The sequence below is a fragment of the Hydractinia symbiolongicarpus genome, chromosome 2, assembly GCF_029227915.1.
Source record: "Hydractinia symbiolongicarpus strain clone_291-10 chromosome 2, HSymV2.1, whole genome shotgun sequence".
Classification (NCBI taxonomy): domain Eukaryota; kingdom Metazoa; phylum Cnidaria; class Hydrozoa; order Anthoathecata; family Hydractiniidae; genus Hydractinia; species Hydractinia symbiolongicarpus.
Genome location: NC_079876.1, coordinates 15751501 through 15767603, shown reverse-complemented (window position 1 = coordinate 15767603; position 16103 = coordinate 15751501). Strand labels below are relative to the sequence as shown.

At 34.2% G+C, this 16103-nt stretch overlaps 1 protein-coding gene across 2 annotated transcripts; it reads left to right on the top strand.

The window, feature by feature from the left end:
• The first annotated feature begins 7020 nt into the window (after nucleotides 1–7020).
• On the top strand, nucleotides 7021–15279 carry LOC130629649 (uncharacterized). 2 transcript variants are annotated; one of them, XM_057442927.1, is made up of 14 exons: nucleotides 7021–7140; nucleotides 7553–7609; nucleotides 8115–8142; nucleotides 8479–8533; nucleotides 8663–8814; nucleotides 9605–9727; nucleotides 10745–10792; nucleotides 10930–11035; nucleotides 11291–11485; nucleotides 12192–12298; nucleotides 12719–12810; nucleotides 14210–14236; nucleotides 14338–14805; nucleotides 14889–15279. In XM_057442927.1, the coding sequence occupies exons 1-13, from the start codon at nucleotides 7048–7050 to the stop codon at nucleotides 14500–14502; spliced, it is 1248 nt and encodes a 415-aa protein (XP_057298910.1). In that variant the 5' UTR covers nucleotides 7021–7047; the 3' UTR covers nucleotides 14503–14805; nucleotides 14889–15279. The 2 variants fall into 2 exon arrangements, with proteins under 2 accessions (XP_057298910.1, XP_057298911.1); XM_057442928.1 differs by lacking the exons at nucleotides 7021–7140; nucleotides 8479–8533 and having other exon boundaries at nucleotides 7564–7609.
• The last annotated feature ends 824 nt before the right edge of the window (nucleotides 15280–16103 follow it).

Below are 16103 nucleotides of genomic sequence, written 5' to 3'. Positions count from 1 at the left end.
TATACGACATCTATGTAATAATACGAAACTTTTATCTGTCTGTCTGTGACTTTTGCGAAACAAGCGTTTTTCTGTCTCATTCGTTAATCGCTAAATTAGCTATTTGCTGCCGTTAATACATCAGTAAGACGTCAATAACTAAATTGACATTAATAAAGCTATTGCATTGCACTTCTAAATTTAAGGCTTAAAAACTTGAAAACGGTTATAAAAATTGTTTTTGGTACATAGTCTTTGTCGACGTCAGAAAAATTTTTAAACCCCAATACCTCCTTAACCGTTCGTCGAACGTAAACCTATATCCTATATGTTTTTTATCAGAGTTTTAAGTTCTGTACAATTTGAAACAAATTTCTAAAAAAAGATTTAAATATGCATTGCTGATGTCATCAAAATTTCTATACCCTATCATTTTCATTGTTCGTCAAAAGCACATGATTCTATACACTTCCTTGGTGAACGTGTTTAGGTCTACACAATAGACGCCAAGTTTCTTAAGTTTCTTAAAAAATTATGTGTATGGACGGCTCACTACTTACATAATTTAAATTCATATAAAAATCTTTTTCATTGTTCATTGCCCAAGTGGATTTTTTAATGGGCTTTATCGTCTCTATGATAATAGTTGCCGTCTGTCTGTCTCTGCACAAAATGGCATTGAACTTAGCAAGACACGCGAAATGCGGAATAAAAAGGACGTGCAAACGCGTGAATTTATCAACGGGTCACCGGCTAGTCTATTATAATAATACAAAAGTTGTGTCTGTTGTGGATATCTTTATTTTTTTTAAAGTAGCCGAAAAATTAATATCTTATTTGATAACTTTCCTAACGTTACAGCACAACGTCAATAACATTAATTAAAATTAAAAGTTTAAATCAAATTAATGAAGCCATTGAAATGCACAAAATACTTTGAGGCCAAAGGACTTGGAAACGAGATGGTGACGCAAAGATAACTAGGAACAAGCTGGGACCGAATTGGGTAGGTTTTCCAAACCTAAATCCTTGAATTCTTTTAGCAATAGACGGGTTGATGATGTCATCAAAACACTTGCACACCTTATTTTTTCTTTAACCATTCGTTCCATGACCTTATACAATTTCTTGATCATCAGCTCAACACTATAGCAACTAAGTGGATTTTTCCTTCATCAACTAATTATCTTATAATATCAAATTACGATGAACGATACGTGAAAATATTTTTTAATGTTTCGGTGAACTATATTGTTTAAAATTTAAAGTAGATAAACAAATTAAAATGTATGTGCATCCATAAATTAGCTGTAAGTCTATTAGTCATTTAATTGTAACTTAGAATTTTTAATTTAAATGCTGGTAAATTACAGTCAATATAATTCTAACATCAATAAGATCATGTCAAGAAGTTTTATCTCGGGTTTGAAATGCGCTTTACTGCAATCTTGATCAACATTGAATCAGCTGGAAACTTTCTTTTTTTGTCTAATTCCCGTGATGGTGTTGAAGCGAAGATGTTCAACGAAGATACCATTCAATGTAAACAGGACTGTGAAAGCAATTAATTACTGATTGGATGAAAATCCTAATGGATGAGTATTCGCCAAAACATGGAGATGTTTGTGAGATACCAAGAATATATACTGCCGAAGTCAAGTGACGTGATTATTCTGAAGACGAAAAAGTCAAAGCAAACAAACAAAGGAGAAAGCGAACGAACGTTGATTGCAACAACGGCATAAACCATGAATATGCTTTACAAGTTAAGGTTACCGTTAAGCGTTCTTTTGCGAGCTGGCGCAACTTTGTTGACATTTTATGCCATATAGTACGACTACACCATGCCTCTTCGTTGTTTTGAGATTTTAAGTGGTGCTGGAAATTGATTTTTTTTATCTGACGCCACCGAAAATTTACGCAAAGACCACCAAATACCATCATTACCAGTAAAAGTACTCTTAATGTTGGTATTTTGTTGTGTCAATGGCGTCCATCGTCAAAGTGCTCGTCAACAGCGCCTTCGATCGAAAATGCAGAATTAAGGATTATTGTGGTGTGTCACGCACTAAACCTAGTAGACAGTGGATTGCCAAGCATGTTTGCTTTACTTGTTTTATAACCTTCCGCCTTATGATGTTCCTGATAGATCTTTGCCTTAATATAAAATAAGTTTAGCAATGTGAATTACTTTTAGAAAAAATCTAAACTTTTATTCGTGGCATTTTCGCACCTTACTTTTCTAAAGTTTGGCCAAATTCTCAAAAAAAATTTCCGCATGATTAAATTAGGCAATTGTTAATCCTCTATTGCTCCATGGAAATCCTTTTTTTCTCATTGAATCAATGGGTTCTCTATGGAGGTATATAAAACTCCAATATTTACACTCACCCAAAACAACCATAATTAGCACCAAAAATTTTATTTACGAGGGTACGATGTGCCTTTGTTTGCATGTAAACAATGCTTGTAAATGGTTTTGTGTACATAAGTTCATTTGAAATCGAGATTTACACTGAGAAATTCTTTTACGTTTAAAATTTCGTATATGACAGTCTCAATTTAGATATCCTTAGAGATGATCACCTATGCTAATGTAGAAGTGTTTTTCCGATCATGGACGTATAAAAATACCTCCTTGGTACGATTTTAAAAATTTGTCAACTTCTAACATTGGTATTACTGTAGAAAGTTTATCATTTCTTGAACATGATAGTTTAGTAGGCGACGTTCCGGGAGATCCTTCTCCCATCATCGGGCAAAGTAAAATGATGTTGCGCATGTATTTATATAATTGCAGAGGATCGAAATTCATAAAAATTAACCAATCAGAAACGAGCTGATAATTACAGTTAATTACGGTAATTAACATTTTCGGACCTGGATGTAGGTAACTACTTCTTCTGTAGGGCTGGTAACCAAATCTCAGGAAGTTGATACGAGATGCTGTTTATGTGTTTGTTACGTTCTACACTGTTGATGGTTTCTTTAATCTTCCTGGCCGTTGTTCTGGATTCTCTGTCAATGATTTTCTTCTCATCCCAATTAAACTGATGACTTCTGCTCCAGCTGTGGTCCGCAATTTCGTTTTTCTTCACATCTCCGTTTCTCACTGCGCGCATATGTTCTTGTACTCGTTGCTTAAACTTTCTTTTTGTTTCGCCTATATACACTGCATCACAATCTTTACACGGGATTTCGTAAACAACATTGTTTTGCTCTTCCAGGTTTATTTTGTCTTTTGGTTTAAACAAAGTGCTTCTTAGGGTGTCTTTAGAGGTAAGAATGCATTTGATCTTGTGTTGCCTTGAAACTCGACGAAGGATCTCGCTGGTACCTGGTACGAAGGGTAGGAATGCTGATGCGATAAATTCCTCTGATGTTTCCTTGTTGTCTCCGTTGCATCTTCTCTTCATTTTATTTTCTACTTGCGTGATGACTTTATGACTGTATCCATTTGTGATTAATGCATTTCTTACACGTCGAATTTCTATTTTCCTCTCCCGTGTGTCACTGACTACACTGTTGGCACGATTCAGTAATGAAGATATGACACTTTCTTTGCAAGATTTCTGATGGTTTGATTCGAAGTTAAGGTACTGGTCAGTGTGTGTTGGTTTACGATACACTGAAACTGAAATGGAACCATTCTTGCGTTTGACCAAAGTGTCCAGAAAAGCGATACTTCCATCGTGTTCAAGCTCAACAGTGAATTTGATTTGTCGATGTAGGCCGTTGATGTGTTCATGGAACTCTTCTAGATGAGATCTTTTGATTATGGCTAATACGTCGTCAACAAATCTTTTCCAAACCTTTGGACGTCTGTCTGATGTGACTAATGCTGTTGTCTCGTGTGCTTGCATGTATATTTCTGCGACTACTGATGATGCAGGGCCTCCCATGGCAACTCCGTCTGTTTGAGTGTAGAAGTTCTTATTAAACAGATACCATGTTTTGGTTAGAACAAGTTCGACCAAACGCAGAAAATCCGGTACTGGAATCTTTGTCTTTTCACCGAATGCAGCATCGTTTTCGATAATGTCTTTAATGATGTTTAAGGTGTCTTTTATGGGAACATTTGTGTAGAGTGATGTGACATCAAATGATACCATGCATTCGTCGTCTGCTATCTTTATTTCTCTGATGTATTCCGAAAATTCTTTTGAGTTTTTGCTGTGGTCACTTGCTGTGAATTTGCTGAGGATGGAAGCAACAAATTTTGATAGGTTGTATAACGGTGTTCCAGTGCAGGAAACTATTGGTCGAATTGGATTTCCCTGTTTATGAATTTTGGGTAGTCCGTAAAATCGCGGTGGTGGTCCGTCACAAGGTTTCAGTCGGTAATACTGCTTATCGTCGATGTATTCTTTTCTCTTCAACTCCATTAAGATGTTCCTCGCTTCTCGTTTGATAATTTCTGTGGGATCTTTCTTGAGAAGTTTGTAAGGCCCGTTGTTGATGTGTTCGTTGCACTTGTTGATGTAGTCAAGTGTATTCATGATAACCGTTGTTCTCCCCTTGTCTGCCGGTAGGATTATGATATCTTTGTCCTTCTTTAGATTCTTCAATGACAGTCTCTCAGATTTTTGCAAATTGTCCTTTGGTGTTTTGCTTTTCTGTAGCGTGAGGCTTACTTTAGCTCTTACTGTGTCTGCCTCTTCTTTTGGTAAATCTTTAATTGCCTCTTCCACTTTCGCAACTATTTCTTTCTTTGGAATTGAAGCTGGTGTCATGCAGAAATTCATTCCTTTTGATAGAAGGTTTGTTTCTTCTGTCGTGAGTTGTCTGTTGGAGAGATTGACAATCCATTTGCTCTTTTCTATACCCGTTTGTGTATCATCATTGAATCTGTCATTGATTTTGTTGAACTTTTTAAGGTGTCTGTCTTTAACCGATCTCATTTCTTTTTCATACACGCTATCATGAATATTCTTAACCTGTTTATATTGGTCGGTGGACATTGGATTTTACAATGCAGCTTTAGATGATATTGTGGATCTCGTTTCTTGTGACTGGTAAAGGTTTGTGCGTATGCAAATTGTGCTTTTTTGATGTGATCGTAATTTTAATTAAACCATTTTTTATATGTTATTGTGTTTGTTGAAATTAAACACATAGCTGCTCGTCCCTACGGATTTTTCAAGCCTAAATAGCCCTGGAGACGCAGTTGGCATCCACGTTATTTTTATGTCCAGAAAAAAGATATATTTCTTTCTGATAAAAATAAGTCTCTAAGTGGAGCTGTTCGAAGGGTCATGTTACACAAAAACATATAACTCCTCACAGCCCCAATTTTATATATAAAGTATATAGTGCTTATACACTGTTTCCTTTTCTATTCTCTATAAAAAAGTCTAACTGTTTTGGAAAATTTCAATCATCATCGTGGGACACAGGAAATTTCACAAAAGCCGGTAAAGTCTCATAACCCCGGCATCTATTTTAATAATACTAATTTTTCCTGCTTATTGTTGTAGAATTTATTTTCAGTGTGAAACAGGCCTTGCAGTAATAACCTCGATATCACGTTGTCACGTGATTCTCAAGCAAAAGAATGTGTCAGAAATTCAATTACACGCCAAGAAGACTCTTCTTCTTAAAATAACTTGTTTTATTCTGTAAGGTCTACGGGCAAGTAAATCAGGTTAATTTCGTTTAGGCAAAGCGAATAAGAAATCAATAGGTATTTTTTAGCTCTCAGTGGCTCTGATATAAAGAAAGCCTGCTAAGTACTTTTGAGACGTCTTGTAAATTAAGCAATTAATTCAATTTTTGTTTCATTATATCACTTGATTTGTTTTGATTTGAAAAGACGAAAGCCGCTGTTGTAATAAAGCTGTTTAAGTTAACTCAAAATGTCGTAATTACCATGACGTTCGCTAATGGTATATGGCTTTCTTTAGCATGAAGGGAAGCTTTTTATTAAATATTTACGACGCTGTGCTGCTCAGTAGTAAGGAGTTTGTGTACAAATAATTTAACGGCTGATAATCTGATAATTATATTAGTAACTTTTGAGTTTTAAACAGAACTAAGTATTTTTTTAACGCCGTAAAATTGTTAGAGATGGTTTAAAAATAAATAGGTAAGAACAAAGATATAAATTTTGGGGGAACTGAGAGACTATGTTTGAAATACAACTCTACTTTATAACTGCTTAAAAACTCAATCGTACAATGCGTTACTTATGAAATAGTTACAAAACTGCCATACTTTTTTACTTTGCATAGGTCTTCCAATGTTTATTAACTAATTCATTGAAATACTTTAAAGAGAAATATGACAAAAAAGAGTCATTTTTAGAGTATATAATGAACATAAAACAATAGTCGTAGTGGTGCTACGTAAAGCACGAAACATCTTATTCATAAAGTTCCAGGTGTGTTCCCGCTTTGGCGCACTTTAAATATAGTGCTGTTAGCCCATTTGGAGCAACATACTGATCGCGAAACAAGCAAGTTAGAGCAATGTTATATGTATCTCTGGCGGTAATTTAACATGTTTACAAGAGAAGGAAGAGTCAGCCGTTAGAATAGAATCCTCAAGGACATTAAAATCTTCCTTACATGCTTGCACACTTACTTACTAACTCACAAAGTGCTAATTGACGTTTGAGCGTCAATAATGTACAAAAGGTGTGAAAAAAAAGAAAGATAATAAAAATTAAACAAGTGTGAATTGATATTTGACTTTTCCCATTGGGTATGAAAGACGTCTTTGATTCTTAAATTAACATTACTTTTGGCTCTGTTTATTATTCTGAAGCATGAATCGTCAGAATAAAGATATAAAGATATATAAATATAAATGCTGCAGTCGCTTTGATGTTGACAACATGCGTAATAGATTTATAATCTAACTTAGAGCCGTTATCAAACGGTAGTTTTATCCTTACATAAAAAGTATTTTGAAAATTTCTTTTTTAAAAGCCCTGTACCTAACATTAAAATTTATCCAGTCTTCTATTTTGAGTGTATTGTAAAATCTGTTAACAATAACATCATCGCCTGAAAATCTCACTATAGCGGTGTATAATTTTATTTGTCACTTTTTATTTTCCAGATAAAAATGAGTTTAAAAAGTATTTTAAACAAACTGATCAAATCCCGAGATGTAACACCATTACCATGGACTGTTGTGGTTGTCTTATTTTTTATTATGGTAAGTGCGTCACTGCATTGATTATTCCATGGTCATAAGTAAGCAATATAATAAAAAGAAGCATTATGTGGAAAAAGCCGCCCGAAACCATGTTTTCCCTTTCAGCGAATCGCAGACTAACTTTTTATAACAACAACACAAATTTGAGTTACTGCATGAGACGGTATACTTATACATTTCCGTTATGACCAGCCCCTGATATTGAACTGTTTTGACAATTTTTAAAACGACACACAATTATTATGGAAAAGTAAGAGATGGCATTTAAAATGTAGTTAAAATTTTAAATGCCCTCTCTGTCATTATTATTCCTGAAACCTATTTTCTTACATTTTAAAAATTGTTTCGATTTAAGTTCATTCCAATGGCAAGCCCATGATATTTTTATTCTAGCATATACTTCTATTTTTAGATACTTGACAAAATGATAGTGACAATGGTGTTTTCATTCTTACCCAAATTGGTCAAGGTACGTTTGTTAATGAATTAACTTATTTTAATTAATTAATTAAATAATTAATTTATTAATGAATTGTTATGCCATACACTGTCATTCCTCTATTTTAATGTGCCCTCTATTTAGTGCGAATGACCATTTTTTTAAATTTCCTTAATTTATTTCCTCTAGTTTTTAAGTGTGACGCTTTTTTCACTATTTTTTTGCTTTTTTCCTCTAACTTAATGCGACAGGATTTTCCTTTAATAAAAGTGCGAACCAGATAATTTAGGGGATATATTTTCGTTTTCTTTTCCTTTTCTTAAAGATCTATTATAAGAGATAAAACATCTTCATCATCATTCATCATTGATGTACTTCTTCGTGTTTTTCATACATTTTCATAAAATGGGTTGCAGGAAATAACAAATACAACTTTTCTTTCTCTATTTTAGTACCACGACTAAGAGCAAAATTTCTTCTTATTTTTTGTGTGGAATTAAATTTTATGGCACGATAATTTTTTATTTTTTTTTAGTCTTTTGGAACATTTGAGGCTGACACAGGTATGTGTTAAAATTTGGGCAAGCATACAAACGTCCTATTACCATGCCCTCCATTTTTCAATGCTACTTAATCTAAGATCTTGTGAAAACATCACGGCAATTTAATTTAAATGGAATATTCTCTTACCAGTAGAAACACGTCATTATTTCTGTTTATTTTGGTGTGCTATTTTGGAGTTTATTCCTAAATCTGTTCAAAACATTACAAGCTGTCTAAAAGGAGAAAAACGTAAAACTTTAAGACCAATCTTGCTTTACGATGTATTCGTATTTAAGAGCATTCTGAAAATTATCTAATAGGACGGTACATACAACAGCTTGAAAACTTAATCTTAGGGTATTATGTTGGCATCATTGCTTCTGCTATGAGCATTGGACAAACATTTTTTAGGTAACTCTTGGTACATGGACTTTTTTATATATTTATGGTAATTGATCACAATATGAAAAAACAAATCAGCAGTTTTCTTAAACATTCGTTCGTTCGATCATTCATTGTATTAACTTTTTTTCTCTTCAGCTTATTCTGGGGATACATGGCTGATGTGAAAGGGAAAAAACCAACCTTGATTGTTTCAACTGTAGCGACTATGCTTTCAACACTTGCATTTGGTTTCACTTATAATTTTGAATGGGCTGTTACTGCACGATTTCTTCAAGGAGCTGCTACAGGTCAGGAGATTTGTTAACAATCATTTTTATGCCACTCATAAATCGTATATTTATGAATGTTTAAATGCACACATAGACCTTTTACCTACTCTGGTTTGTTATTGGCTATAGTTAGTGTACCATTTACCTTGTATACTTTCTGGTCAGCAGCACCTATAATTTGACCAGCAGTATTTAAGCTGCGATCTTTTTCAGTTCTAGCAGTTTTTCTTATATCTATATCTAATCAATCATTTCTACGAGGGATGGTCATACTTAAATGACAGTCAGCATTCGCCCTTTTCCACATTGCCCTTGTACACTTTCTGAAAATGAACATATGACCAATGGAAACCCTCCTAATAATATTTTTTTATTGAACCAGGTTGTAATAAAAGCTGTGGAACTTCATGTTGTTCAGCAATAATCGATAGTGTATACAAAAAACGTGAACCCACGTGTGTTTGATAAAATTAAATTGTTGGTAAAGAAAACCCAATTTACAAATGTATTATAACATTAAAAACAAAAAATTCTTCCTTTCCCTCAAACTGAGGTAAATGAACTATCTCACTTACCAATGCAATTTCAAGTTGCTGGAAGCGTGCGTGGACACTTCTAACAAATCATATTGCATCATCTTTACTTTGGAAAGCTACGTGCATTATACACGCAGCTTTCCAATGTGATTTAATGGTGTAAATTTCAAAGCCATATCGTTTTCCCAAGTGTTTTAAATGATATCTGATGCTATAAAAGTTTGAGTATATTGTTACCAATAAAGGATTTAGAATGAAATTTATTTTTATAGCTATTATTGTGATTTCAAAATCCATCATGGCAGATCTTTGCGACAACTCGAATATGCCTCTTGCCATGACAATTTTATCTTCCACTAGTGCAGTTGGCTTAATTATTGGACCAAGTGTAGCAGGTGAATATTTGTTACCAACTTTGCTTATGTAATAACTTGTTTCACCTTAGTTTAATTTATTTACTTGCACTAAACTTTAACATATCTTATTGAATTGGCGTCATAAATTATGAATTACTGAGAGAGAAATCAAAGAGGGAAACCAAACCATATGTTGTACCTCTAAATTACGACAGTGCTGTCACTACTCGTGGAAACTTCTTGAGACTTTTGAGAAATAGAACATACTTCTGTAAAAAAAATGGAAGGAAACTCCAGAAAACTTCTGAAATGCTTACATTATTATGCTTACATTGACTGAAAAATGCACCGATTTCATACAACGCTAATTTTCCGATTTTGCTACCTCGCAACCATCCGTTCACTGCGTTGTTAGTATATTTTTGTCGTGCAACGGTTGCACATAATGGTGTACGCGAAACAAACGTAATGTTAATAACGCGGCGCGACGTATTGTTTTAATTTACGTCGAAAACTCCTACATGCAAATGATATTAACACATTATCCTTAACCTGATGTTTCCAATCACTAAAGAAAGAAGAAAAAATCGGCAACAAATCTGGGTGGAAATGTTTGATCAGTAAAAAAAATAAAAACGGTACAATATTTTGGCCGGTAAAATGTATGGTTGACTGTGACGTCTGTGCGCGACTGTGCTAGAAGGAACATTTCCCTATGTCTCTGAGGCCTTTTGTCGGGCGGACTTGCAGAACCTTTTAAAACAGAAAGTGGTCATGACAAGTGAATAGTGCAGTACCAACAGGATTATTCAACATTTGAAGCAAATATTCGAAACATGCTATGTAAGGCGGTAGTAAAAACTCATTCTCTTTAAAAGAGTATAGACTAAACTGCGGATATGGACACTTATGCTGGGACTGAGGGAAGGGGACAGCAGAGAGGGTGAAATAAACCAAGGAGGTACCACTTATCGTATGCCATATAAATAATATATTGCAGTTCAATGTGCAGTTATTTGTAGCATTTTCACCATAAAATTGTCACTTACCTCATAGGTTTTGTGGTATTTCCATCGGAACAATACCCTGATGTTTTCTCTGAAGGTAAGCAATTTGTAGAATTACCTTAATTTTTATCCTTATTTTTGCACTGATTTTTCGTATCATGCGCTTGACTCACAGCACAAGGTGGTAAGGACTAATATATTTTGGGATAAAACTGATATTCTCCTCTTCTGCAGATTCAATTTTTGGAAGATTTGGAATCCTGCTTCCGAATTTAATTCTGGCAATTGGTTTTGCTATTGGTGTCATTCTGATCACACTGTTTCTTCCAAAGTGTTCAAAGTATACCTAATTTTTTTTATTGGAGTAATTACAGATGCTGTTAAAATTTTCTTCGTCATCAGTCCTTTCGTTATTCTATTAGCAATAACGAAAGGAGACTGAATGGGTGACACACTACAAACGCTTTTGTAAACTTTTATGCACTTAAATAGACGTTAGATAAGTTTTTATATTTTTTATACTTGATTGTTCAAAATACCTGAAAATAAATCACAACACAATTTGGCCACTTGTAAAAATTTGGACATTGTGTAGGTATAATGATGAGAGGACGCCATTATTAAATTCTTCTTCTTCCAAGAAAGAGAATTTAAATTCCCGTGCAAATAAACAATCAATAGACGAACAGCAAAAGACAACCACACAGACAGCAACAAAGCCCGCTCAGAAATGGAGTTGGCAGGAATGGTTTGCGAAAATTAAAACATATAAATTAATAAAACTCTTATGGTAAGAAGGTTAATTTGTTTTCCTTTTATTCCTTCTTCTAATAAGCTTTAGAATGGTCTGTAACCGCGTTCTTCAAAGCTTTACAATGGTCTGTAACCGCGTTCTTCAAAGCTTTAGAATGGTCTGTAAACCCGTTCTTTAAAGCTTTAGAATGGTCTGTAACCCCATTCTTCAAAGCTTTAGAATGGTCTGTAACCCCGTTCCTCAAAGCTTTAGAATGGTCTGTAACCGCGTTGTTCAAAGCTTTAGAATGGTCTGTAACCCCGTTCTTTAAAGCTTTAGAATGGTCTGTAACCGCGTTCTTCAAATCTATATTATAATCTATATTCTAATACCCGTATAATACCCGTCTGTCTGTCTGTCACACAAAATGGTAGCTTAGCTGCGCAAGTAGTGAGAAGTACGCAATGCGGTAAAAAAAGGATAGGCGAACCCGTGGATTTTCCACGTGCTAACGAATAGTTATATATATACTCTCAACCTTTCGAGCTTAACTTGGTTTAGCTCGGACGGTAACTTTTAATACATACACTTGTTTTAAAATATACAAAATAAACTATAAATATTCTTAAAGAGTACAATATGTACGTTTTAAAAAGATTGCCTACTTTGACCATAACTCAATCTTTTTTTATAATCATAATCCTATCGTTCAACTTGACCATGTCTGATGACCGTCACTTTTGATTCACAGTCTTTTTTTCAGCATGAAAGAATGCACCCAAGTCAGTTTCCTAAACACCCTTTATGGAATCGCTACATTTGCAAACTACGAATTGTTTCCCTTGTATGCTGCCACTTCTGCTAAATATCGTAAGTAAACATTCAATTGATTGATAAAATATATGTAAATTATCAAACTAAGGCATGGCGCATCTATAATAATGGTGAATTAATGCTGGAAAATTTAGGATTCTAAACTTTCAGAACATTTAAATGTTCTGCCAAAGCTTAAACATTTGAAAAAACGTTGGTGAATCAGACTTTGCAATTTCATTATGAGTTGACATTGTTCACGTTACATCATGTTTGTTAATTCAGACAATACATACAGGATAACTTAAAAGGCTGCAGCCTTAACATGTCGTACTTATTCAGATGATAATAAAACTTAAACATATAAACAAACTAATGCATTTAAAATCCGTAGCAACACCAAGGTAAACTAGTATGGGACAAATGCATCATCGTATGTTTAAGAAGATAGATTGTTTCTGTTGCTTGATCTTCTAGATGGGATGAGTTTTTCTACTTCCGACATTGGTTTACTGTTACTGATAGTTTCTGCATGTTTCCTTCCAACACAGCTGTTGCTCACATCCAGAGTAAGTGTCGTTTTTGAAAGTACTATTTATTTTTAGTTCTGGGGCTATGAAACTGAATCTGAGAATTTCTATTTACTGTTTTGATGGAAATTTTTCACAACAGTGGTTCAAATAAGGTTAAGTGAGCCAACAATAATCTGCTGCTAAATAGATTTGTATTGTATTAAATTTCATCCAAATTTAAAAATACAATCAAAGGTAACAGAAATTACGCTAAAAAGAACTTAGCTAAAAATTGACATTTGGTTGCAGTCATCTGTAACCATGCAGGCGGCTGCTTTCGATTTTTAGCTACCACCCTGAACATTTGCGAAACAGTCCGCTTTTAAGCCCGTTCCCGAAGTAAGCATGCATCATAACCTGGCCAGTGTTCTGCAACGGTAATTTGGCAGGAGTATAGGCCGAGTAACCGACGTCAAAAATGCGTAGCTGCATTTTCCACAATGTCTACATTATGGAAGAACTTGATATTGGGGAATTTTTAGGGTGTGCAGGCATCAATAAAAATTATCGCCCTTTAGAGTTTTGGATCCCAACAAATGATCTAAGATTCTAAGTCCTTACTCGCTTGTGCGAGCATTGTTTGTGAAAATAATGCTGCGGTTGTAAACATTGACAAATTTGAGCTGCGTATTTGGTAGAAACTTTCTTAATTGCTTATGGTTGCGGTCTATGCAGTTTCGTCCTCTTTTCCATTATAATCCGTGCTTAATACAATACAACACTCAAAAAATCAATAAGGGTGGCTTTAAAGGACTTTTGTTACAGTGAATAAAAGAGGTATTGCTTTTTGCCACTGGTCAATCAAATCATGCTAAATGCATTTTTTTAGCCAAAATCTGAAAATTCGTTGGTTTGAAATCTACACCTGGCTAAAAACGTGACAACATATTTTTTACTTTACGGTATAGAATGCATGAAACATACTGATCTAGTACAGAGAAAAAATTCAAAAACAAAAAAGTCCAACAGACAACATTATTTTTTTAAAAACGACTTCGCCGCCTCTGGTGTGTCCTTCGGGCAACAAAGATGACTTCCGAAAAAGGTTTAAGTCCATTAATTAAATGAAATATATATCACTGCGGACCGTGATATATTTTCATTTACTCATATATTGGTAATCAGATTGTCGCCCGTCGTATATATTCCGTTCCTCTTTCCTCATCCTACCTACCCCTGCTTTCATATATTTCGCATTCTTAGCATAAGTTGGCCTAATTAAGCTAAATAATTCTTTATACACCCCAATTTAGCTTACGACTTTATTTCGTAAACTTTTAAGTTCTGTTTTTTAAGCAACCGCTCAAAAGCTTCATCCATAAAGCAACCATTATAGTGTTTTAACGAAAATTTCGTGAATTACAGTATTTACGTTCTGTTGTTTTTTCTTGAATAGATTATAAGATGTTATGGTTCAAGAAAGGTAAGTGTAATTACACACAATTACAGATTTTAACTTGCCTTTTAAAAGGCGAAAATTACAGACGCGTAACCACTAAGCAATATACTTCCCTCATGTTTAAGGTTTTTATTGGAGGTAACCTATTGTTAGCGTTCGTCAGCCCTTGGACACCAATTCTTGTTGAAATCATCTCAAACAGGTATGTAGGTTATTTTATACTCCTAGTCGTTAGCCCGTGGAAAAATCCACGGGTTCGCTCGTTGCAGCTAAGCTATCATTTTCCGTGACAGACAGACGGACGAACGGACAGACGTATACGGGCATTATAATATAGATACGTTTTTTTTTTGACAGATCGTTTACTAGTCTAGTTCATTTATTGATTTCATTTATACAATACCCTTTTGAAGTTGCTGTCATTATTTTTCTAGAAGTGGTTGGTGGATAGCTGTTGCGTTCGTTTTATTTATACAACACTTATGCATGTCAACCGGTTATGTCACCCTTAATATTCTTATCAATAATACAGTGACAGCAGATCTTATGGGATCTGCAAATGGCCTTGCAATGATCTTTTTATCACTTGGAAGGTACATTCGCAGATATAATCTTCTCAATTTTTACGTGTCAACTTTTTTCTATAATGACTTTTTAACGTATTATTTCTCTTTAGAATTATCGCACCAATTGCCATCGGTAGCATATATTCTTGGTCTCTTACGAACATCAAAGATGTCTCATCGAATACTGATCCTCTAGGATTTCCATTCAATCAATACTTTTCTTTTTTTATTTTATTGCTATTATTTACATCGAACGCTATCTTTGCTTCAACACTATCACCGACATTGGACAATAAAAAGATAATCCATTCTCAAGAAGACGATGAACAAGGTTGCAGCACTTGTTGATGTATAATCATAAACTGGGCATATGCTTATATGGGCGTATAACCAACCGACGTGAAGTTCCGTTATAACCACTCAACTAATCTAAAAAATGAACCACAAAATTGTTATGCATGAATTACCCTGAAATATGTCGTCTTGTACTCTGTGGTCACTATCTACAACCATAGTACTAAAAAAATCCTAATTTTCTAATTTATTTTCGGTATTTGTTACTGTTCGCTGTTTGTTACTTTCTTAGTAACTAAAGGAAAAGAAATTTTCGTAATTATATGTTTTTTAAAAAAGTTGGAAATTTATTTTAAAATCATATCCAGTATCATTGAATTGTTGTGTCTATAAGTTTCCAAATTAATCTCACTTAAAAAGGTTTTGTTTTTGGTGGTATCGTGACATTCAAAGCGAGAAGGTTCATAAAGTGAAGGGGATGCAACTCAGCAGTTTCTATTAAAACCACCCTTTACAGGTTGCTGTATTGATGCCAACTTCAATGTTGTAAAAAAAATGATAAACCGTTTCGTCGTGATAACTTAAAAATGTAGCAAAAGCGGCTCAATGGATGGATTTCAAAGAACTACAATCCAAGGTTAGGCTTTTACTGGAAATCGTCTAATTATATCTATCCTTGTCTTATTAAACCCCCTTAGTCAACGCCGAATTGATTTTTGAAGCCTCGTTTTGGAGCGGTGGCATTGTTACAGAATGCTCAATGTTCCATAAACATGTTGCACAAAGGATGCAGTCAAAATGTGTTTGAGTGTTCTAAAGAATTATTTTCATAGACTATCTTTTTTATTTTTTATCAAGCTTGATGTGAATTAAATGTAATAATTTTGTAATAATTTTGATAATAATAATTATTTTGAGATAGCTTTTTGGAGTCTATAAAGTGTTTGATTATGTGCTAGTTGAACTGTTTATTTGTCTATCTCTGTATTTTTTTCATCTGTGGTGAAAATTTATAGTGTGAAAATTTCTGG